The 23,049-nt window shown below is 43.7% G+C and overlaps 1 protein-coding gene across 1 annotated transcript; it reads left to right on the top strand.

Moving 5' to 3' along the window:
- Positions 1 to 1,869: 1,869 nt before the first annotated feature.
- On the top strand, positions 1,870 to 22,735 carry LOC149437399 (RING finger protein 11-like). The gene is made up of 3 exons (XM_089660955.1): positions 1,870 to 2,067; positions 8,552 to 8,721; positions 17,305 to 22,735. Exons 1-3 carry the CDS (start codon positions 1,969 to 1,971, stop codon positions 17,474 to 17,476), a joined length of 441 nt encoding a protein of 146 aa, XP_089517081.1. The 5' UTR covers positions 1,870 to 1,968; the 3' UTR covers positions 17,477 to 22,735.
- The last annotated feature ends 314 nt before the right edge of the window (positions 22,736 to 23,049 follow it).

Raw genomic sequence — 23,049 nt, 5'->3', positions numbered from 1 at the left:
TATCCCTCATTCCCATCTGAAAACATTGGGAGGTATGTTGCAGGAGGAGTTTTTATTCTCTCTTTTGAGGCTTCAGGACCCCTGACCCTCTGTCTGGACAACGCTGATTGGCCCTGTGCTGATCACATGCACTCTCCCAAGAAAACAAAAACCTCTCTAGCAATACACACCAAACTGAGCATGGGCAGCTTGCCCCCAGGGCTCTGTTTTATCAGCAAATGGATTGGGGGATGTGGAAGAAGGGGAGGATCAGAGAAGACAGGATCAAACATCCTTTTTAGGCAATGCAGAGGATTAACCCCTTAGGTTCCACGGTGAGTATAACAAGCATGCTTTACTGCATCTACAGACTGATTTTACTGTTGTGGGTTTAGTAACACTTTTAGTTACATTCTTGAATACTTCTGTTCATTGAATGAAGATGTGCAGCGCATTGCACAGCAACATAAATATTGTGTTTAATAAATACTTTGTTTTAACCGCTTCCCCACCACCCTATAGTAGAACTACTGCTACAGGGTGGCAGGGCTGCACAAAATCACGTCTATATGTGATTTGCATTTATGGATAGGGGGCACGAACGCATACACGTGCTTCCCTACCCGCGTTGCCATTGGCAGCTACAGATGTCAATCACCGGGTCCTGGCCAGAGATTCCCCTCTGGCACCCGGCGATCGCCGAGGAACACTGAGAGGGGAGAGACTTGCATGTAAACAACACAGGTCTCTCTCCTGCCAGCAATAACATGCTGCTGTGTATTTCTCTGCACACCAGAGAATTACACAGCAGTATGTTTCCCAAGTAATGCAGGCCATAGATGGGTCGAAAATCTGCCGATTTTTCGGCCGAAAATAAAATCGCCCGATTTTCGGATCGTTCGTGGGCTAATTGTTCGGCCGTTTTTCTGTATTTTGGCAGATTATTTTTATCGGTAAAGTTGGAAAAAATCGGCTGATTTTGCAGATCAGCCGATTTTCACGGCAATTATGGGCAAATCAGCCGATCTGTTTACAGATAAAAAAATCTGCGCATGAGCAGTGACCTGCAAGAGGAAGACCAAAAGAAGAAGAAAAAGAAGAAGAAGAGGATGAAGAAGAAGAGGATGAAGAAGAAGAGGATGAAGAAGAAGATGAAGAAGAAGAAGAGGATGAAGAAGAAGAGGATGAAGAAGAAGAGGAAGAAGAAGAAGAGGAAGAAGAGGATGAAGAAGAAGAGGAAGAAGAAGAGGATGAAGAAGAAGAGAAAGAAGAAGAGGATGAAGAAGAAGAAGAGGATGAAGAAGAGGAAGAAGAAGAGGAAGAAGAGGAAGAAGAAGAGGATGATGAAGAAGAGGAAGAAGAAGAGGATGATGAAGAAGAGGAAGAAGAAGAGGATGAAGAAGAAGAAGAAGAGGATGAAGAAGAGGAAGATGAAGAAGATGGAGAAGAGGATGAAGAAGAGGATGAAGAAGAAGAGGAATTCCAGTCCGGCAAAAAGTGTCCCTGCAGAGAGCTCCGCTATTTCTTTGACAGTTCTTTGACATTTATAGCGGTTGCAACAATGTATTTATTTGTTTCCGAATAAAAACATTTGTATCCTAAATGGATACAAATAGATACATTGTTGCAACCGCTATAAATGTCAAAGAACTGTGTAAATTTTATAACATATTAAATAAACATATTTAAACACAATTGTAATATTTTATGTAATATCACTTTATTATGAACAGTGATTGTATTGCAAGGATCTCTCACAGAGGACACAGGGATCTCCTTCCGGAAGGGTTTCTCTCCAGCAGTGATACAATGTAACGGAGATCCACCTGGGCACCACGTGACACAGGGAGTCGGCACGTGACGAGCAGACGGCGGGGATGCCGGGAGTTGTAGTCTCCAGCACCGCGACTTCCGGGAAGGAGGCAGAGTAAACAGTCCGGAGCTGGAGGGGAGTCCGGGGGCGACAGCTGGATCCCCGGCGGTGGGGGGATGGGGAACTGCCTGTCATCCCAGTCCGCTGATGACCTATCCCTGCTCAATGATTCTGATGGAGCCAGCCTGCCCGGGGAGCCCCCACCGCCCTACCAGGTGACTCAATGCATTGTGTACATTGTGTGTGACGTCATACCTCTGTGTATATACTTCCCATATACTGCTACCTCCTCATACCTCTATACACCCCTTTGTATACACAACTACACACCGCCACTCCCCGTATACACCCCTCTGTATACACCGCTGCTCCCCGTATACACCCCTCTGTATACACCGCCGCTCCCCGTATACACCGCCGCTCCCCGTATACACCCCTCTGTATACACCGCCGCTCCCCGTATCCACCCCTCTGTATACACCGCCGCTCCCCGTATACACCCCTCTGTATACACCGCCGCTCCCCGTATACACCCCTCTGTATACACCGCCGCTCCCCGTATACACCCCTCTGTATACACCGCCGCTCCCCGTATACACCCCTCTATATACACCGCCGCTCCCTGTATACACCGCCGCTCCCCGTATACACCCCTCTGTATACACCGCCGCTCCCCGTATACACCCCTCTGTATACACCGCCGCTCCCCGTATACACCCCTCTGTATACACCGCCGCTCCCCGTATCCACCCCTCTGTATACACCGCCGCTCCCCGTATCCACCCCTCTGTATACACCGCCGCTCCCCGTATCCACCCCTCTGTATACACCGCCGCTCCCCGTATACACCCCTCTGTATACACCGCCGCTCCCCGTATACACCCCTCTGTATACACCGCCGCTCCCCGTATACACCCCTCTGTACACACCGCCACTCCCCGTATACACCCCTCTGTATACACCGCCGCTCCCCGTATACACCCCTCTGTACACACCGCCGCTCCCCGTATCCATCCCCCGTATACACCCCTCTGTATACACCGCCACTCCCCGTATACACACTTCCATATACTATTACCAGCTGTATGTATACACACCCCACTATCAGAAGCCTGGTGCCTGTGTACACTGTATGCGGCTGTACCCCATTATCTGACATGTGTGAGTGCCATCCATCCCGGCTAGGAGAAGTATATGAACTATTATTTCAGGAACTGTCAGCAGCTCCTTCGGCAGCCATCACCTCCCAATGTTTTCTCTATCTGGATTTGAATGAAGGAGACTCTAATTTGGATCTAATAGTTGACACTTCGGGATTCCTGCTATTGACTGTCCAGAGTCCCGGAAATATCTGGTGTCCTCTGATTTCCTCTGGTGTCACATTTCATTGTCTTGATTCTTCACACAGCTTGGATGTGTACAGCCAGAAATGAGCAGGCAGCCATTGCTAGCCTCTTCCTGGGATTGCTCATTGCCTGGCTGTCTGTAGTTTTAGTATCCCGACTCACTGGGCCTGGAACAAACATGTACCTTAGAAAGTCAGACTGCAGTAACAGTCCTTGATCTGCACACCTCTTCCAGGCTGGTCGTTGAAGCCAGGAAACTAGCAGTTTCAGAACAGTCAATTAAAGAGTATCTCCGGGGGAATCTTTTTTTTTTTTTTCTGGTTTTTGATTGACAAAGGAAGATTTGGACTGTCAGGATTTTATTGCTGTCTGTGTCCCCAATGGAGTGATTCACCCTCTCTATTTGTCACCAGGAACAAAAGTGGGGGGATAGCCAACATTTTAAAGTTGTCCCCAAAGCAAGGAGAAATCGTCCAATGGGAGTACCTGTTCCAGGGACAGCTAAGAGGGGCTTGTCCCTGGCTTTGAGAGATTTCCTCCAACGTCCTGTTGTGTGACAGAAGTAAAATCTCCCCAATGGGACACAGACAGCAGAAAATAAACTGGCAGGGCTTCTAGCCATTCACAACTTTGTGCAATTTTTATGAAATTAGCTATATATATATATATGATTGTAAAGGTTTGTATTAAATGATAAACATTTGTGGAGTGCAGGACTAAGGGCTCATGTACACTGCGGCTGATAAACCCACGTTTAGGAGCTGTTCAGCGTTTTTTTTCAGCAGCCCCTGAACTCTCCCTAATGTTTTCCTATGTGTCCATGTGCACAGAGTTGTTTACAGGCATTTGAGTTTACAGTCGTTTCTTTTAAAGTTCAGCAGTCGATTTTACCAGAGTTTCAAACGCAAAACGCTTGTAAATGCGGCAAATCGTGTTTATAAGCGTTTGCTTTGAATTTTTTTTGTTTTTTTAACTCTTCCAGTTCCCAATGCTGTCCAGAGCCTTTTTGCATCATGAAAAATGCATGCAAAGCGTTTTCAGGGTACTCAGATGGACAAAACACTGAACACAGAATGTTCCTACCAAGCTTGTCACACATTGTAATGACCAATTCACACCTCAGACCTCTCCCATCCTTGGAAACAAAAGATATGTTAATGACCATTCACACCTCAAATTCCTCATGAAGACCCCCTGCCAGGTGACCTTAATGACTCACTCCAGCAGACACCTTTCCCACCCTTGGAAACAAAAGAAATGTTAATGAGCAATTCACACCTAAGCTAATCTCAACACGTACTGCTGTCTCTGCTTCTACTCTCTGTATTTCTCTGAAACAGTCTGAAATAGTTAATAATTTACCACTTTTCAGTGCATTCTGGCCATTTGGGAGGTTCTCCTGTGCTTATCTTTAAAAAACGCTTCTAAACGCAAATGCACATAAACGCGTTATGCAGACGCGGCTAAACAGACTTTTTTTAACCTATATTTTCCAGCAGTCAGTTTCCATCGTTCAGAAATGTCCCGTGTACATGGGGCCTAATAGTTGTCCTGTGGACAGATTCTCCCACCTGAGCTGTGGATCTCTGCAGCTCCTCCAGAGTTCCCATGGGCCTCTTGGCTGCCTCTCTGATGAATGCTCTCCTTGCCCGGCCTGTCAATTTAGGTGGATGGCCATGTCTTGGTAGGTTTGCAGTCGTGCCATACTCCTTCCATTTTTGGATGATGGATTGAACAGTGCTCCATGAGATGTTCAGAGCTTGGGATATTTTTTTTTTATAATCTAACCCTGCTATAACCCCTTGCCCTCCTGAGGATTTACCCCCCCCCCCCTTCCTGATCAGGCCATTTTTTTTAGATATAGCGCTGCATTACTTTAACTGACAATTGCGATCATGCAACGCTGCACCCAAATTAAATTTAGTTCCTTTTTTTTTTCCCCTCCACGAATAGAGCTTTCTTTTGGTGGTATTTGATCGCCTGTGCAGTTTTTTAATTTCTTACACTATTATGAAGTTCTAAAATACAATTTAGTAACGTAAATTAATTTTTATTGAAAGTAACACAAAAATTTAAACTAAAATTTTATATATATATATATGATTGAGTACTGTCCGTGATACTTTTTTTATTTGCACTAATATACAATTTTGAGTACAAGCTTTCGGGCTATGTCCCCTTCTTCAGGTCCAAGCAGTACTGTACAAATCACAAAGTTTCAGCAGAATGTTAGAAGAGATAAGGAAAAAAAAAAAAAAAAAGAGAGGCTAGAGATAAGATACAGCCAAAGCGAGGGGGGAGGGGATACTACACTCACACAGAGGGAGTCAAGCTTCAGCTAATAGCCATAAAACTGTTGGATAATAAGTGTGTAATGATTCCTCGCTCATCATCCAACAGTTTTATGGCTATTAGCTGAAGCTTGACTCCCTCTGTGTGAGTGTAGTATCCCCTCCCCCCTCGCTTTGGCTGTATCTTCTCTTTTTTTTTTTTTTTTTTCTTCATCTATTCTAACATTCTGCTGAAATTTTGTGATTTGTACAGTACTGCTTGGACTTTGAAGAAGGGGACATACCCCGAAAGCTTGTCCTCAGAATTGTATGTTAGTGCAAATAAAAAAAGTATCGCGGACAGTACTCAATTGTTTCTGTTGCAAATGCACTAATACGGCTACAATCACCTCAAATATATATATATATAATGTGTGTAAAGACTTATGCAGGCCATAGATGGGGAGAAAAACGGCAGATTTTCGGCCGATTAACGAACTATCGGTCGGTCTAAAAAACTTACCTGACCACCAATTATTACGAAAATCGGCCGATTAATGAGTAACCTATAACGGGAAATGATGTCATTTTGTGGCCTTTGTGATCCTTTTTCGGAAAACGATCGTTCGTTTTTGACCATCAATGAGGATAAAGTTGGGCGTTTTTCGAAAATTTTCCAACATCACCGATAATCTGAAAGTCCAAAATACAGGAAAAACGGCCGACAAAATCGTCCACTAACGATAAGATAATCGGCCGGTTTTATTTTCGGACGAAAAATCGGCTGTTTTTCTCCCCATCTATGGCCTGCATTAGAGACGTTATTTTTGCATTGTAGTCAATAATTAGCAATTATGCATTGAAGTCAGTGGGATGCGATTTTGCATTGAAGTCAATTATTATCTTTTTTTTTTTTTTTTTTTCTGTTGGCAAAATGCTGATAACCCTTTTTTCAGCCTCCAATGTATCGGTAGTGAAATCACATAGCTGCGTTGTCACCTTGTGTGTAGGATAGTCTAATGCAGGCCATAGATGGGGAGAAAAACGGCAGATTTTTGGCCGATTAACGAACTATCGGTCGGTCTAAAAAACTTACCTGACCACCAATTATTACGAAAATCGGCCGATTAATGAGTAACCTATAACGGGAAATGATGTCATTTTGTGGCCTTTGTGATCCTTTTTCGGAAAACGATCGTTCGTTTTTGACCATCAATGAGGATAAAGTCGGGCGTTTTTCGAAAATTTTCCAACATCACCGATAATCTGAAAGTCCAAAATACACGAAAAACGGCCGACAAAATCGTCCATTAACGATAAGATAATCGGCCGGTTTTATTTTCGGACGAAAAATCGGCCGTTTTTCTCCCCATCTATGGCCTGCATTAGATGGACTCCAGCTAACACATTGTTTTCTTTTGGTAAATTGAACTGCTTTGACATATCCCCTGAGATATTACCCCCCCCCCATTTACCGGTAATACTTCAACTCCTTTTAAAGTATAAGGCTACGTTCACACTAGAGTTGTGTGCAGGCGGCAGAGAGGCGTTTGGGAAGCGTTTTTACCGCTTCCCAAACGCCTCTGCCAATTCTGCACATTGCATCACATGGTGCTGTTCTAACGGGAGCGTTTGCGTCGCGGCAAAACAGACGCCTCTGGTTGAGTCAGGAGGCGTTGAACCCTCCTATTCTAGTCTATGGTGCCGCTCCACAAATGCCCGGCCAGCGTTTGCGGTGCGGTTGCGGGGCGTTTGCGGAGCGGTAACACCACTCAAACTGCATTATAGGCGTTTGTGGGGCGTTTTTAACGCTCGGCAAATGCCTAGCAACCTCCGCTAAACCGCGCATGCAGCGTTTGCGGAGCATTTGCCGAGCGTTAAAAAACGCTCCGCAAACGCCTGACCAACGCTTGCCAAACGCTATAGGGGCGTTTGGCAAGCATTGGTAAAACAGCCAAGTGTGAACGAGCCCTAACTCCAGCCTTACCTTTCTTCCCCAGACTTGTAGTCTATGTTGAGAGTGATTTACTTTCAATTCCATGCACACTTTCATCTCCACAGTACGACCCATTGTAGTCGCAGCTGTTTAAGTGACTTCACTGATCATCAATTCTCATTTTTTTAGTGCTGCCAAAAGTCACTATACTGCTGTTTCAGTGCGCTGTATAAAAGAACATGTCTTCAGCATCCCTTTAGACATGCATCCCTGCTAGCCATAGCTTGCCACAGGTTGTAGCTGTGCAATCTGCATATCAGTTGCTTGATTACACTCTATTGGATCAGCTAAGCAGACTGCACAGCTAAAAGTTGCAGCACTCTGCAGTTAGCAGGGATGCGTGATTGAAGGGATGGCAGGGAGGTATTTTTTTCATATAATTCTGGATGTAATGTGCTATTTACAGGAGCATGATAGCCCCTCTCATCAAACTCAGTCTAGCTTTGGAACAAAGGCCAGCAGACAGACCCGGTGATGTTACTGGGCCTCAAAAGTGGTATTTCTTAAAAACAAAATAATTTGCTTTAACTACAGGCTGCATATTGGCTTATAAACAAGCCCTTCCCGACTCCTATAGTTGCAGGCAAGTTGTTCATATCATAGTCTCAGCAGTTCAGCTCCCCTTGCTATGCCCTCTCAGAACATTTTGTCTATGTGTACATTAGAGATGAATAGGCTGGAAGATGGCGGAGTCACTGCTGGAAGTAGGAGCAGAAGGGAGGGGGATCTGCAGAGTTGCAGTTTAGAGGAAGGGCAGGGTGAGCTGAGAGCTGCGAGGTAAGTTCTTGCATGGACATGGCCGTACATTACAACATAGGTCTTACAGAGGGAAATATGGCTTTTGTTGTGATGCCCAGGAGCCACAGCTTCATCGTAATTTTCCCCATTGAGATGCATTACAGAAAGATACATAAAATAAGGGGGGAGGTGTTCTGTAGCCCAGCAAGGGAGAAGTGGGTAAGGCTGATAACATCAGAGTTTTGTTGTGTACCTGTGATCCAGCATGCTACTTTTGTAGCAGATTAGATGTACTGATGCTTTAGAGGGGTTTCTCTTGTTCTGATTTCATTGTCATGATTTATTTCAGGAACGAGAGCCGGTGCCGGTTTACCATCCCACACCCAGCCAGACCCGTCTAGCCACCCAGCTGACTGAGGAGGAACAAGTGTGGATTGTGCAGAGGATGGGCCTAATTCAGCATTTACCGAAAGGCAGATATGACTCTGGATCTGAGCGCTCGGAGAAGAAGCTGAAAGAGTTAGTGCCATAGGGATAGGATCCCATGTTATCATTATGTCTTCATGATAGTTTTTCCCTGCATCAGGAATCCCAGCGTTTGCATTGTTTTGGCTGCTTTATTAATGAAACAATGTAGCTTGGTTTCTTTGTAAGGCTGGCCATACATTATGCAATTTTCTTTCCTTCAACCGCAGGATGAAGGAAAAAAAAAAAATCGGTTGTTTTCCCAATAAACACGGTCAGTGTTGATGGGGGAATCCCTCCCGCGAAGCTATTTTATTTTGACAGCGGGAGGTTCCCTGCTTTCAGAATACAGTGATCACTGCTGCTGGTTAAAGTCAGCGGCAGTGATCATACGAAAAAAATCTGAAAGGCTGACTTCAGTATAACCAGGATGGATCGAAATTCGACTGGTTTTTGTTGAACTGGCCAAATTTCGATCCGTCTATGCCTGGCTTAATACTGCAGTAATATACAGGCTGGTGATATTGGTGTCTTCTCTCTATTATACAATATCATTAACCCCTTCCTGCCGGCGCCTCCCGGCCCTTTAAGAGTTTCAGGAGGCGGGGTTTAGGGATCATGTGACCGTCGTGACGTATCATCACGGCGTTCACACTTTCGGGAAAGGTCCCGATTGAAAGAGCAGTCCGGGACATTTCCGTGAGTACCGGACATGTGTGCCGGGTGCGCGCTTTCAGCACATATGTTTTTCGTTAATTGCACGCAAATGTGCGGCTGCTCGGCGTCTAGGCCCAGACACCGGGAGGCCGCACATTTGGCCGGCGTGAAGAGGTTAACATCATTACTTTTACCACTAGTATGACTATTAGCCCTCGTGCACACGGGACATTTTGATAACGCTGGTAACGTTAGCTGTGTAAAGTCATGTTAAAAAACTGAGTTTTTCAGCTTTTTTTAGCGTATTTGCATTAGCGTTTAGTGGCGGTTTCCCACGATTAGCGGCGGTTTCCTGCATTTGCGTTTTTTAGCGTGGTTTTTTTTTTTTACCAAAATTAATTTTTTCTTTCATCAAAAAAAGTCCAAAAACACCGGTTTGCAGCATTTTAGAGCATTTTGCCACGTTTTTCAACATTGGTGCATTTTTACAGCTAAAAAAACTCTAGAAACCCACTTTTCCAGCCAGAAAAAACGTCTCAGCCAAAAACGTTGATTCCAGTCTATGTGTGCATTGACACATAGGATAACATGCTGGGGGGTTTACTGGCTGTAGAAAAAAACTTCAACAGCCACAAAGTGCCGCTGTAAAAACTTCAAGTTACACCTGCGGTGGGTTCTGTACTGTGAAATAGAACAATGCCATCTGCTTAACCACTTTTACCCCCTTCCAGTCCAGGGCAATTTTCAGCTTTCAGCACTATCACACTTTGAATGACAATTGCGCGGTCATGCAACACTGTACCCAAATGAATTTTTTGCCATTTTTTTGAGACAGATAAAGCTTTATTTTGATGGTATTTATTCACCACTGGGATTTTTATTCTTTTGCTATGTAAATGAAAAAGTCCAAAAATTTTGAAAAAAAAGTTTTTTTTTTATAAAATCTTGCAAATAAATAATATTTCATCATAAACCTTGGCCAAAGTTTATTCCGTTATCTTTTTAGTAAAAAAAAAATTCAAATTAGTTTATAACCAAAAATTATAATTTTTAAACTTTTTTTTTTTACATTTTTATTTTTTTATATTATTATTTATTTTTTTTTTTTTACATACTGTCACCCTAGCAGTACAGTGTCACCATGCTGCACTGCGGCATGAATGACTGCTGCACTGCGGCAGGCCAGTTCTGGCAGGCTGTCATATGACGTCCTCCCAGAACGCACCCTCCTGAGCGCACCCAGCGATCTCCGTGATCGCTGTGTCCTATGGACACAGCTGATCACGTGATGTGGTAAAAGGCCAATCACAGCGGCCTTTTGCCACGTGATCAGCCGTGTCCAATGACACGGTGATCACCGGGAAATGCTATTGCCGGTTTTCGGCTGCACTTTCCTCACGCTGTCAGAGTGTGAGGAAAGTACTGCCAAGGACCGGCAGTTGTCAGAGCAGGGATCGGCACCGATCATCAGGGCACTGATGATCAGTGCCCAGCAGTGCCACCCACCAGTTCCTCTCACCTGTGCCCACCGGTGTCACCCACCTGTGCCCATCAGTGCAGCCCAGCAGTGCCGCCAGTCAGTTCCGACTTTCAGTACCCATCATCAGTGGTGACTATTAGTGCTGCCTATTAGTGCCCATCAGTGCTGCCTATCAGTGCAGCCTCATCAACACAAATCAGTGAAGGAGAAAAATTACCTGTTTGCAAAATTTTATAATAGAAACAAAGAAACTTTTTTTTTTTTTTCAAAATTTTTTGCTTTTTTTTTTGTTCATAGTGCAAAAAATAAAACACCCAGCGGCGAGTAAATACCACCAAAAGAAAGCTCTATTTGTGAGGAAAAAAATGATAAACATTTCAAATGAGTACAATGTTGCATGACCGCGCAATTGTCATTCAAAGTGCGACAGCGCTGAAAGCTGAAAATTGGTCTGGTAAGGAAGGGGGTAGAAGTGCCCAGCAGGCAAGTGGTTAATAAAGTGTCCATAGATAATGCGTTAGGCATTTGTGCCGTCTCTGTTTTTATTTTTCACATAGAGAAGTTTTGCATGAATGGCAGAGTTCTACTGCAGTAGATATTACCCACGCATACACTTTAATTATCCATTTAATGAACATGATCCACAGACTTGTGTACTAGTAAACCTACCCCAGAGTATGTGACCCATTAGGGCCATGCCACACCAGAGATCCTGTTATTGGCTGCAGCTCGCTAACAACAGGATCTCAAACAAGAGCAATCACCTGCTTCTGTGGCATCCCTCCCACGATGAAACTTGCAGAATGTCAGTTGACCGCAAGGAAGCAATGATGGACCGACACCTTGGTGGTATGGCCAGTGAAGGAGCAATTTTGTAGTAGCAGGTTCTTTCTGCTCTTATAGCAATCCTGTTACTGGCGAGGTGCCTCCAGCATCAGGATTGCTGCCATGACGTGAGTCTCGGGGTTATCGACTAGCATTATGCAGAGTGCTTTAAGTAGCATGAGCTCTGCTGTGCACTTAGCTGCTTACACCAGAGATGGAGAAAATTGCTACCAGTCTACCAGCAACATATTAAAGGTGGGAATACAGGATTAGAAAATCGATCGGTCATCCGACAGCCGAGAGGCGTTCGTTCGTTGGTCGAAATCGTGGCCCACATTAACCAATCTAAAAAAATCGTTCGGGCAATACGTAGTGTTGACATCTTCTGTACAAGTGGAAGTGATGCGGTGTGCATGTGACCTTGTAGCCACGCCCTTCCGGCCAGAACGAGCAATATACACAACAATGACCAGCAATGAGTATAATATCGTTTATTACATGACCTGTATACATAAATAGTGATACATAAAATATCATCTGCAGAATTCTGGTGTCATTATCTCATTAGGCCAATCTACTTTTAACATTTAGATTTTTTGTTCGTGTTTACGAAGATTCCTTGGACATAAACATCCGGGTCATCTTCTGCTTCCGCTCATGTGTGATAGCGCTTGATAGATTTTTTTTCGTACGACCGTCATACCACCGCATAGAAAATCAGCTGTTCGTATGCGAAACTACAAAATTTTTCACTGTTGTTCAACCGGATTTTTTTGTTCACAATATCGTATCGGTTAAAACATCCTGCTCACCAATGAAGAGAAAATCGTTCCATCAGTGGTTCCGCGAAAATTTTCGTAGAATTTTCTTACCGAGTGTACGGGGCATAAGGTGAATTTGGAATTGTGAGCACTTTCAGCATGCACAATTGTTTTCTGTTGTGTTGTGCAGTTATTAACCAGTTGCCGACCGCAGCTAGCCGAATGACGGCTACACTGCGCCTAGCCAGTTCTGGGAGGGCGTCATATGACGTCCTCCCAGAATGCGCTCTCCTGCGCTCCCCCGGCGATCTCTGTGATCGCTGTGTCCTACGGACAAAGCTGATCACATGATGTGGTAAAAGGCCAATCACAGCAGCTTTTTACCACGTGATCAGCCGTGTCCAGTGACACGCTGATCACAGGGAAATGCAATTGCCGATTCTCGGCTGCACTTTCCTCTCGCTGTCAGAACGTGGGGAAAGTACTACCGAGAACCGGCAGTTGTCAGAGCAGGGATCGGCACCGATCATCAGTGCCCTGATGATCGGTGCTCAGCGGTGCCACCCACCAGTGCCCAGCGGTGCCACCCACCTGTGCCACCCACCAGTGCCGCCAGTCAGTGCCCAGCAGTGCTGCCTATCAGTGCTGACTATCAGTACCCATCATCAGTGCCGCCTATCAGTGCCACCTATCCGTGCCACCTCATTAGTGCTGCCTATCAGTGCCCATCAGTGCTGCCTATCAGTGCAGCCTCATCAACGCACATCAGTAAAGGAGAAAAATTACCTGTTTGCAAAATTTTATAATAGAAGCAAAGAAACCTTTTTTTTTTCAAACATTTTTTTGTTTATAGCGCAAAAAATAAAACCCCCAGCGGCAAGTAAATGCCACCAAAAGAAAGCTCTATTTGTGAGAAAAAAAATGATAAAAATTTCATATGGGTACAATGTTGCACGACCGCGCAGTTGTCATTCAAAGTGCGACAGCGCTGAAAGCTGAAAATTGGCCTGGTAAGGAAGGGGGTATAAGTGCCCGGTAGGCAAGTGGTTACAATACACCTGATTTATCTGTTTTGAGAATGACTTTCTTTCCGGGCTGTGTGGATGGGGGAAAAACCCAGATGTGCTGCACATCATTGCCCCCATCACAATGGCCTACACATCTCATTAAGCTTTGGGATGTTAGTTCCTATGTAGGCATTACATGGGCATTTCTGTGTGATTTGTCAGGAGTAATCGTGTCCTCTGTCACAGCTCCCAATACCTGCACACCATTTCTGCCTGTAATCTGTTGGTACTGCTCACTGTCCCCTGATGTCAGTAAAATCCCCATCAAATCACACCAGGGCATTGTGGGGGGGATTGGTCACTCTAAGAATAAAGCAGCCGCTAGGTTCCAGTCTCCTGGACAGGAAATTAAACACATAAAATCTCTGGATTATGACTTTGAGGGAAGATCCGAGGATAATGCTGCTGCATCAAGGTCAATGAAGCTAATCCTGAGGCTAGTTTTCTGCGTGCCTAATATACTGCTGAAACTAGCAGGAGTGGGGCTTTCATGGAAAGTTACCAAAGCCAATTACAGCCTGGCATTTTCAGATGGAGAACAGCAATAGCAGCCTTTGTACTTCTCCTATGGTATACTTTTATTGCAGCCCAATTATTCTAGGTCATGCTCAGGATAATGGCAAAATGAACAAATATTTGACTTTCTGTAGTGGTCTGTAGGCTTTGTAAACATGGTTTCACCACACCTTTTCTATACACTTCCTCCAATGGCACAAAGTGTCTGTAGCACTTTATTCTCTTTCAGTTGGTGCAGTAGATCCACTGACAATGCACCCCCCCTTCCCCTTCCAGTCTTATGGATCTGATTGAGGAGCATAATCGACTAGTGCTGATTGACAGCACTGATCTCGGGCACTTGCCTGAGACCAGTGCTGTTACAACACAAATGCAGGCCATAGACAGGACGTTTATCGGCCGAATTGTCGGCTGAACAAAAAATCGGCCGATAGACCGTTAGTGGGGCAGTGTCGTCGGCCTATTTTCGCGGGTCTTGTCATTTCGGTCATGCTGGAAAATCTACGAAAAACGTCCGTTTTCCGTAAGCATTGGTGGCAGTAACGACTGATTTTTCGTTTATCGGCCGACAATTCAGCCGATAAACGTCCGTCTATGGCCAGCCAAAGAGAGAAAGGGGCATGTCAGCTGGGGGGTGTATGAGAGTGACTGCCTAATAGATATTCACTGGTGTGATCGCAGCAGATGAGGGGGGGGGGGGGCAGAAATCAAGAGAGCTCCACCTGAGGGACCCAAAAGTCATGCTTGGTAAAGGCCTGTACACGTGATTAGAAAATTGTATGGAAATTTCTGTACAAGGAGCGATAGGTTGATTACCTCTTCCTTAGTATTCTATTTTCAACAGCTGATTCCGACAATTCGAACGAAAAAAAAAAAAAGTGCAAGCTAGAAAATTTTTATCGTACGTGAACTCAATGTACGATTTTTGCTCAATGTGTACATATACGGAAATAAACAGAAAAAAAAGTGCATGATCAGAAGCAAAGAACAACCCAGAAGAAAGTGGCAATGAACATAGAAATTGTACGCAAGAAAGAATGTCTCCCTACATAGGCTGAGAATTTTCATACAAGTTCATACTATTGTTGGTTACATCATGATATGCACCTTCGTGGAAAATGAGACGATCATTCGTCCAATTCTCTCATAGTGTGTACTAGACTTTATACAGCGGGAGGGAGTGTGTTCGAGAAATCATTACTAAGCAGCCAGAGAATTATCTCATTTATAAGACAAAAATCACAGATTTAAAGTGGAGTTCCACCCAAAAGGGGAAGTTCTGCTTTAAAGATTGGCCCCCCGCTCTCCATTAAGGATTGGCACCTTTGGGGAACGGGGAGGGAGGGGCGGAGCGGGTACCCAAATTTGACAGGTACCCGCTCCCACTTCCACTGTGATTGCCTAGGCCATCGGAAACGGAAGTTGCCCTCCTACCCTCCCTCCCCGAAGTCTTGTGGGACATGCGACAGGTCCCAGAAGATGACGGGGCCATTCAGGAAGCACAGCGCTACTCACGCATGCACAGTGGGCACCCAGCTGTGAAGCCGGGTGCCCACACTGAAGATACCAGCGCCAGGAATTCAGGATGGCTGGTGAAACAGGCTGCGGCAGGGGCCAGCGCGGGATCGTGGGATAGGTGAGTGGCTGTTTTTTAAAAGTCAGCAGCTAGTTTTTTTTTTTTTTTACAGAGTGAGTGGAACTCCACTTTAAGGTCTACTTTAATTTAAAAAAAAAATCTGCTAACAGTTGGACTTTTTAGTACAGAAGAGACAAACTATGGCTGTTCTGCTTTAACCACTTCCTGACCGGCGTTGCATATAAACGGCCGGACGGTGGCAGTGCAGGGTCGGGTGGCCGTTTATAAACGGCCTCCCCGCACACTGCTTGTGCACGCTTCCTGGGAGCGCGTAGCACCGCGATCCGGTGCCCGCTGTGTCCTCCGGACACAATGAAACACCGATCGTCGGAACGGGACCTCTGTACGAGGTCCCGATCATGTGATCACTGATTGGCCAATCAGTGATCACATGCAAAGTAGTAAGCAAGATGTCACTTGTGACATCATTGCTTACTACGTGTGAAATCTGTGAATGATCACAGAGGTCACATGGTACAAGCCTATTCACAACAGGCTTGTACCATGTGACAAGCTGTGACCAATCACAGCTCACTCAGTACTTCTCAATGAGTGCAAGAATGCAGACAGAGAGAAAGAGAAATGATTGCTTTTACATCCTATATGGGTGTAAAAGCAATGTGTAAAAAAAAAAAAAAAAATCTTCATCACCACCCCCAAGTAGTACAGTGTCACCATGGTGACACTGTACTGCTAGGGTAACAGTATGTAAAAAAATAAAAAAATAAAAATAATATAAAAATGTAAAAAAAAATGTTTAAAAATTATAATTTTTGGTTGTAAACTAATTTGGAAATTTTTTTTTACTAAAAAGATAACGGAATAAATTTTGGCAAAGATTTATGATGAAATATTATTTATTTGCAAAATTTTATAAAAAAAACACTTTTTTTCAAAATTTTTGGACTTTTCATTTACATAGCAAAAAAAATAAAAATTCCAGCGGTGAATAAATACCACCAAAATAAAGCTTTATCTGTCTAAAAAAAATGGTAAAAAATTCATTTGGGTACAGTGTTGCATGACTGCGCAATTGTCATTCAAAGTGTGATAGCGCTGAAAGCTGAAAATTGCCCTGGTCAGGAAGGGGGTAAAAGTGTCCGGTCTGGAAGTGGTTAAAGTATTCTTACCTGTCGGTCTGCTGTGTACACTGAACTATGCAATGTTAGTATTTGCCGGGATAAATTCATTTCCACAACTGCGCACGACTGACATCATTTTGGCCCGGCCAATCAAAACGGCTTGAGATTGAAACCGGGAAGAAGACCAGCCGAAGATGTTTAGCAGCCAACAAGAAGCTCCTAAGCATTTCATCGCTGGAGTGGAGGTGAGTATAGTTCCTCTTTTAAAAAGACATTTCATACAAATTACTGAAACAATAAAAATGTCTTCATAAAACCATAAAAAGTAATAAAATAATAACACAATCTTTTACCCGAACGCTTTTTACTTCACCCAAAAAAAATAACAAATCGCTTTAGATACGTTAATAAAGTCAGGGCTGCAGAAGATGCAGATGGTGGTCAGCTTCATGCAGATCAATACCATTTTTCTGCCTGAAGTGGGGGGAGATATGTCCTGTATTTTAATGCCCATGTGTGCAGGGTTTATGTCTTTGCTAATCTGTGCTGTTATTGATACAGTACATCCATCACACTTCTTTTTTTTTTTTTCTCTTCTGTTTTTTCTGTGCAGGTGTGTGATCTGTATGCTGGACTTTGTCACTGGGGATCCAATACGCTTCCTGCCTTGTATGCACATTTACCATATGGAATGTATAGATGACTGGCTTATGCGCTCCTTCACATGTCCATCATGCATGGAGCCTGTGGATGCTGCACTGCTGTCCTCCTATGAGACAAACTGATCGGAAAGGGGGGTCACCCTGGATGTGCTGGCACCATGGCTTCTGTCGATCAAGTACAGTACTTTGGAAAGGGCTCGTTGACACCTGATGACCACTCTTCGTAGGCGCTGGTGAAAACTTGTATAAGAATGGTTTGCTGGGTAGGAATAGATGAAGTGTTGATGCTTAAAAGTCATGTGAATTACCGCTCCAGAGTCACCGAGTGGAAGAAAATAAATTAAAACATTAAAAACCCCTCCATCAGTGAAAACAACTTGTTGAGAGGAGGAGGAGACTTTGTGTACTATAAATTTCTCATCTCATTCAGCTCCGCATTGTGGTCTTCAGCAATCTAGACGCTTCCATGCAAGCTTTGTTTGCTCTTCTTAATTAGAAGACTTTTATTCTTCAGTAACGGGGGTCAAAATGTCTTTATTCAAATACCAAATGGATCCCTGAGCAACTGTACAAACTGAGGTGTGCGTGTGTGAACGAGGGCAAACTGCTGGCCAGTCTGGAGAGACGCACACATCTCAGGAGGAACGAGGGTTTGGGGGAGAAAGTACCACCTGCAATGGGTTGGGGTTATCTTGTTCCTTAGACAGTAGAGAGACAGCACCTGCAATGGGTTGGGATTTTCTTCTACCTTTGGACAGTAGAGAGGCACCATCTGCAATGGGGGTTGGGCTTATCTTCCACCTTGGAAAGTAGAGAGACACAACTTGCAATGGGGGTTGGGGTTATCTTGTTTCTTAGACATTAGATGGACACCTCCTGCAATGGGTTGAGGTTTTCTTCTACTTTGGACAATAGAGAGACACCATCTCCGATGGGTTGGGGTTATTTTCTATCTGCAGTGGGTTAGGATTTTCTTCTACCTTTTGGACAGTAAAGAGGCACCACCTGAAATGGGGGTTGGGCTTATCTTCCACCTTGGAAAGTAGAGAGACAACTTGCAATGGGGGTTGGGATTATCTTGTTTCTTAGACAGTAGACACCTCCTGCAATGGGTTGAGGTTTTCTTCTACTTTGGACAATAGAGAGACACCATCTCCGATGGGCTGGGGTTATTTTCTACCATGGACAGTAGATAGACACCTCCTGCAATGGGTTGAGGTTATCTTCTACTTTGGACAATAGAGAGACACCATCTCTGATGGGTTGGGGTTATTTTCTACCATGGACAGTAGATAGACACCTTTGTTAGGTTATCTTGTACCTAAAACAGTTGAGGGCAATGGCTGCTTGTAGCTGAGTGCAGAATAGGATTCCTTTTAATAAGAATTCTCATACCTCCCCCTTTTTTTAAAAATTTGAGGACAGATAAATCATTAATGCTAGTTAGTAGCCATGATACTTAAGTTATAAGTTCTGATCACCATTTATGTTGAATACTACTGACAGATCATGCATGATAGCAAGGGAATGTCTGTGGGTACTGCATGCAGAACACCTCTGTGAGTTCATACAGTGCAGCCACGGACATTCCCAATCTCCCATCCACCGCTTGATCATCATGTAGTAGGTTTGTTGCCGTGTAGGCCGAGGATTTTATCTTGAATGTCTTCTGCCCAGTGCCTGGATTACGACTCTGCAGCAAAATGGCTTGGTAGGAACCTATTCCTAAACAAAAATGGAAGCCCCTAAGGAGTAGAAATAAAAAATTACCTGGGGGTGACCTGTTTATAAAAAAAATATTATTACATCGAGTTTATATAGCGCCAAAGGCAGTCCATCTGCACTACATTGAGTTTCATAGATGCATACAGCTCAAATTTAAATTTGTAATTATCAGGTATTAACTATCTCCTTCTATTCTGCCTCTGTTGTGCTGCTACATAGTTAGTCTGGCTGAAAAAAGACAAAAGTCCATCCAGTTCAACCATTAAAAAAAAAAAAAAAAAAGTTATCCTATACACACAGTTGATCCAGAGGAAGGCAAAAACCCCAGCAAAGCACGATCCAATTTGCTCCTGCTGGGAAAAAAATCCTTCCTGATCCCCCGAGAGGCAATCTGATATTCCCTGGATCAACTTTACCTATAAATGTTATATCCAGTTATATTATTATTGTACAGGATTTATATAGCGCCAACAGTTTGCTCAGCGCTTTACAATATAACGGGAGACAATACAGCAACAATACAGTTCAATACAAGAGGGATAGGAGGGCCCTTCTCCTTGGAGCTTACAATCTAGGATATTCTGTGTATCTAAGAAACAATCCAGGACTTTTTTAAAGCAATCCACTGAGCTGGCCAGAACCAACTCTTGAGGGAGTCTATTCCACATTTTCACAGCTCTCACTGTGAAGAAACCTTTCTGTGTTTGGAGATTTAAATCTCTTTTCCTCCAGATGTAAAGAGTGCCCCCTTGTCCTCTGTGATGACCTCAGGGTGAATAACTCTACAGACACCCTTTATCCGCATAGGAAGTTTTTTGGTAAAGGTGAACTAACCCTTTAAATATTTTTTATTTGGCATAACCGGTAATTTAACAGCACAACAGAGGCAGAATAGAAGGAGATAGTGAATACCTGATGATTACAAATTTAAAGCTATGCAATTGTGAACTTCCATAGATGGACCGCCATCTGCATAGGCAGTTTTTTGGTAAGGTCAGTCTAAAATGTCCCACTCCTTCCGTGATTGAACAGACTGACACCTCCAAAGCATGACAGTTCACTGTCTATTGTTCCTCCATGGAAACCAGTACTAATTAAGGTGTATTCACACTAGGCAATCCATTCTGTGAATGTATCAATCCAAAAGTCATGTGTGTTTGGCTAGTGTGATCTCTTTGTACCATGCTTGGGTATGGTTCAGCATACTCTACCTTGGCCCACTTGGAGAGGTGGACTTGGGCACAGTTCAGTTAGATTTGCCACAGTATGCATTTGTGAGAGGCAGAGGTGATAACGTAAGCGTCCTCGGGCTCAGCACAATGTGAGCGCAACCAGCGGGGAAGGGAAGACAATTGGACATGATACAAGGCAGCCATGACTAGTACATCCTTAAACATTCAGGCGAGATAATAATAGATTGAGTACAGGTATAAGGAAACAAGAAAAGTAGTGAATGTTATTTATAAAAGTAATTGTCCTGTGTTACAAATTCATCACAACCATTTGAAAATCAATACTGTGGTGTGTCCTGGGAGCCCCTGAACAAAAAGCTATTTTATGCAAATTTCAGTTCGCTCTCGGAGTGCTGTACAAGGTTTGTAAATGCACTCCTGTGAACAAAGGATCACTTTAAATCCTCAGAATATTTTCACATGGAGTGAACGGGGGATCTGAGTCACATAAGGGTTTCCTTGTTTGGGGTGTAGTTACCCAACTTTACACTCTGCAGTTAGGCCTCATACATACTGGGCTTTTGCCCAGCCCTTCTAAACACCTTTCCTCCTGGCAGCGGCGTTTTCGCAGGAAAAAAAAGTTTGATACTTGTAAATGAGTCTTTAGGTGCGTCAAACGCTTGGGTGTTCATTTCATTGGCCAGAATATTTATTTATTTTGGTCACTGAAATGAATTAATGCTCAAGTGCTAAACGCACCTAGCATGAAGACACATCAAGGGTTTTTTTCTGCCAAAATGCCGCTGCTCCTGTACAGCGGGTTTCTTTTTCTGCCTCTTAATGCATTGAGATATAGGGGTTGATTTCCTAATACTGGGCAGTGCAAAATCTGGTGCAACTCTACACAGAAACCAATCGGCTTCCAGGTTTTATTGTCAAAGCTTAATTGAACAAGCTGATGTTAGAAGCTGATTGGCTGCCAGGCAGAGCTGCACCAGATTTTGCATTCTCCAGTTTTAGTAACCCCATAGATAACATGCAATGGCATTTAGAGGCAGAAAGTAAAAATATCCAGATGCCCCTAAGAGCAGCATTAAACATGTCCAGTGTGCATGAGGTCTAAAGCTGGCCATAGACTGTGTTTGGATCACGGCCGAGATTCAAACCATGTATGGACAGGCTGAATGTACCCAAGTTGATTGATCGATCAACTTGGGTACAACCAGCCTGTCGGATTTTAAATGCAATTATTGCTAGCGGCTATTATAGCTGTTACCAGTAATCACTGTGTTCTCCTGGTGGAGACTGTTCCCAATAAATAATGGAAAACAAAGCAGAGTTAATGGGACACCCTTGTAATTGCTACAGAAGGTTGGTGGAATTGAGAACTCAAGTGCAGAACTCTCACCAATGGAATTCTCGACATGGTTAACCCCCGGTTCACATCTATGCGGCCTTGCGGGCCGCGTTTTGCACGGGCACGAGAGCCCATTCATTTGAATGGACTCCCTTGCCCGTGGAACGCAGGGAAAGAAGTCTCTGCACTTCTTTGGAAAATGCAGCCCACACGGGAACCTCCGAGTACAGTTGCGTTTTCCAGTGCGGGCGGCATGCCATTAGAACTAATGGCACCCGCCCGCGGGTCCGCAATTCTCTGTGTGGGTGGGGCGGCTGCACGGATTTTCACTCGGATCCACAGCGGCACCACCCGCACAGATGTGAACCTAGGGTACGACGCAATACATGATTAAACTCACCTGCATCAGCACAAATAGGAAATACCGGTTTTGGGTAGATTAGATGTTACCTATACAGTTTCCATGGAATACTTGAAAGTTGACATTTTCTGCTTTGATTTAGTTGACTACAACACTGCTTCACGATCTAGGTACAGTTATACATCCCAGGAACATCTCCCCTCACGTTTTAGAACGATGACAAACCTTTGTGTTGGGTTAGTGCAATTTCTTAGGGTATATGTGTATTAGATTGAATATGAAGGTTTTGTTTTTTTTATTTTTAAGCACTGTTTTTTATCATTGCAGTACACTGCCATGAACGAAGTCTGAATATATCAGATATGATACAATTACTGCATTGTCATGCCATAAAATAAACCCACGCTTCTATGCATTTGTAGATCATGTGATTTATTTTTCCCCTCCTTTTCTATCTATATGGGCAAATATACAGTATATGAAAAGTTCAATCGATAAATGTATTATTTATATAAAGTGGAGAGCAAACACACAGACAGTCAGAGTTCCTGCCTTCTCCACATTTTAATCACAACATACAGTGCCTTGAAAATTTATTCCTACAACCTAGAAATTTTCCACATTTTGTCATGTTACACCCAAAAAAGTAAATGTATTTTATTGGAATTTTATCTGATAGACCAACACAAAGTGGCACATAATTGTGAAGTGGAAGGAAAATGATAAATGGTTTTCAAGATTTTTTACAAATAAATATCTGAAAAGTGTGGTGTGCATTTGTATTCAGCTCCCTTTACTCTGATATCTCGAAGTAAAATCTAGTGGATCCAATTGCCTTCAGAAGTCACCTAATTAGTAGAGTACACCTGTGTGTAATTTAATCTCCGTATAAATACAGCTGTTCCTTATCTCAATATATGGTTCATTTTCTGGGTTCACCATGAACTGGGGCAAGTCGGTTACTATACCGATATCTGGTGATTTACCCTCCGAGGCCAACCTGATTTCAGTTGTTTCTTCCTTTAAATATTTAGGCGTTCACGTTACACCTAGAGCTTTGGAATACTTCTCCATAAACATT

Source organism: Staurois parvus, unplaced genomic scaffold (genome assembly GCF_062004578.1).
Source record: "Staurois parvus isolate SC_StPar_1 unplaced genomic scaffold, SC_StPar_1.0 ptg001296l, whole genome shotgun sequence".
Classification (NCBI taxonomy): Eukaryota; Metazoa; Chordata; class Amphibia; order Anura; family Ranidae; genus Staurois; species Staurois parvus.
This window is presented reverse-complemented; position numbering and strand designations above follow the sequence as displayed.

Coding starts and splice junctions, on each gene's coding strand:
- LOC149437399 (XM_089660955.1), top strand. CDS start 1,969: ATGGGGAACTGCCTGTCATCCCAGTCCGCTGATGACCTATCCCTGCTC. Junction 2,068..8,551: donor AGCCCCCACCGCCCTACCAG/GTGACTCAATGC, acceptor GATTTATTTCAG/GAACGAGAGCCGGTGCCGGT. Junction 8,722..17,304: donor TCGGAGAAGAAGCTGAAAGA/GTTAGTGCCATA, acceptor TTTTCTGTGCAG/GTGTGTGATCTGTATGCTGG.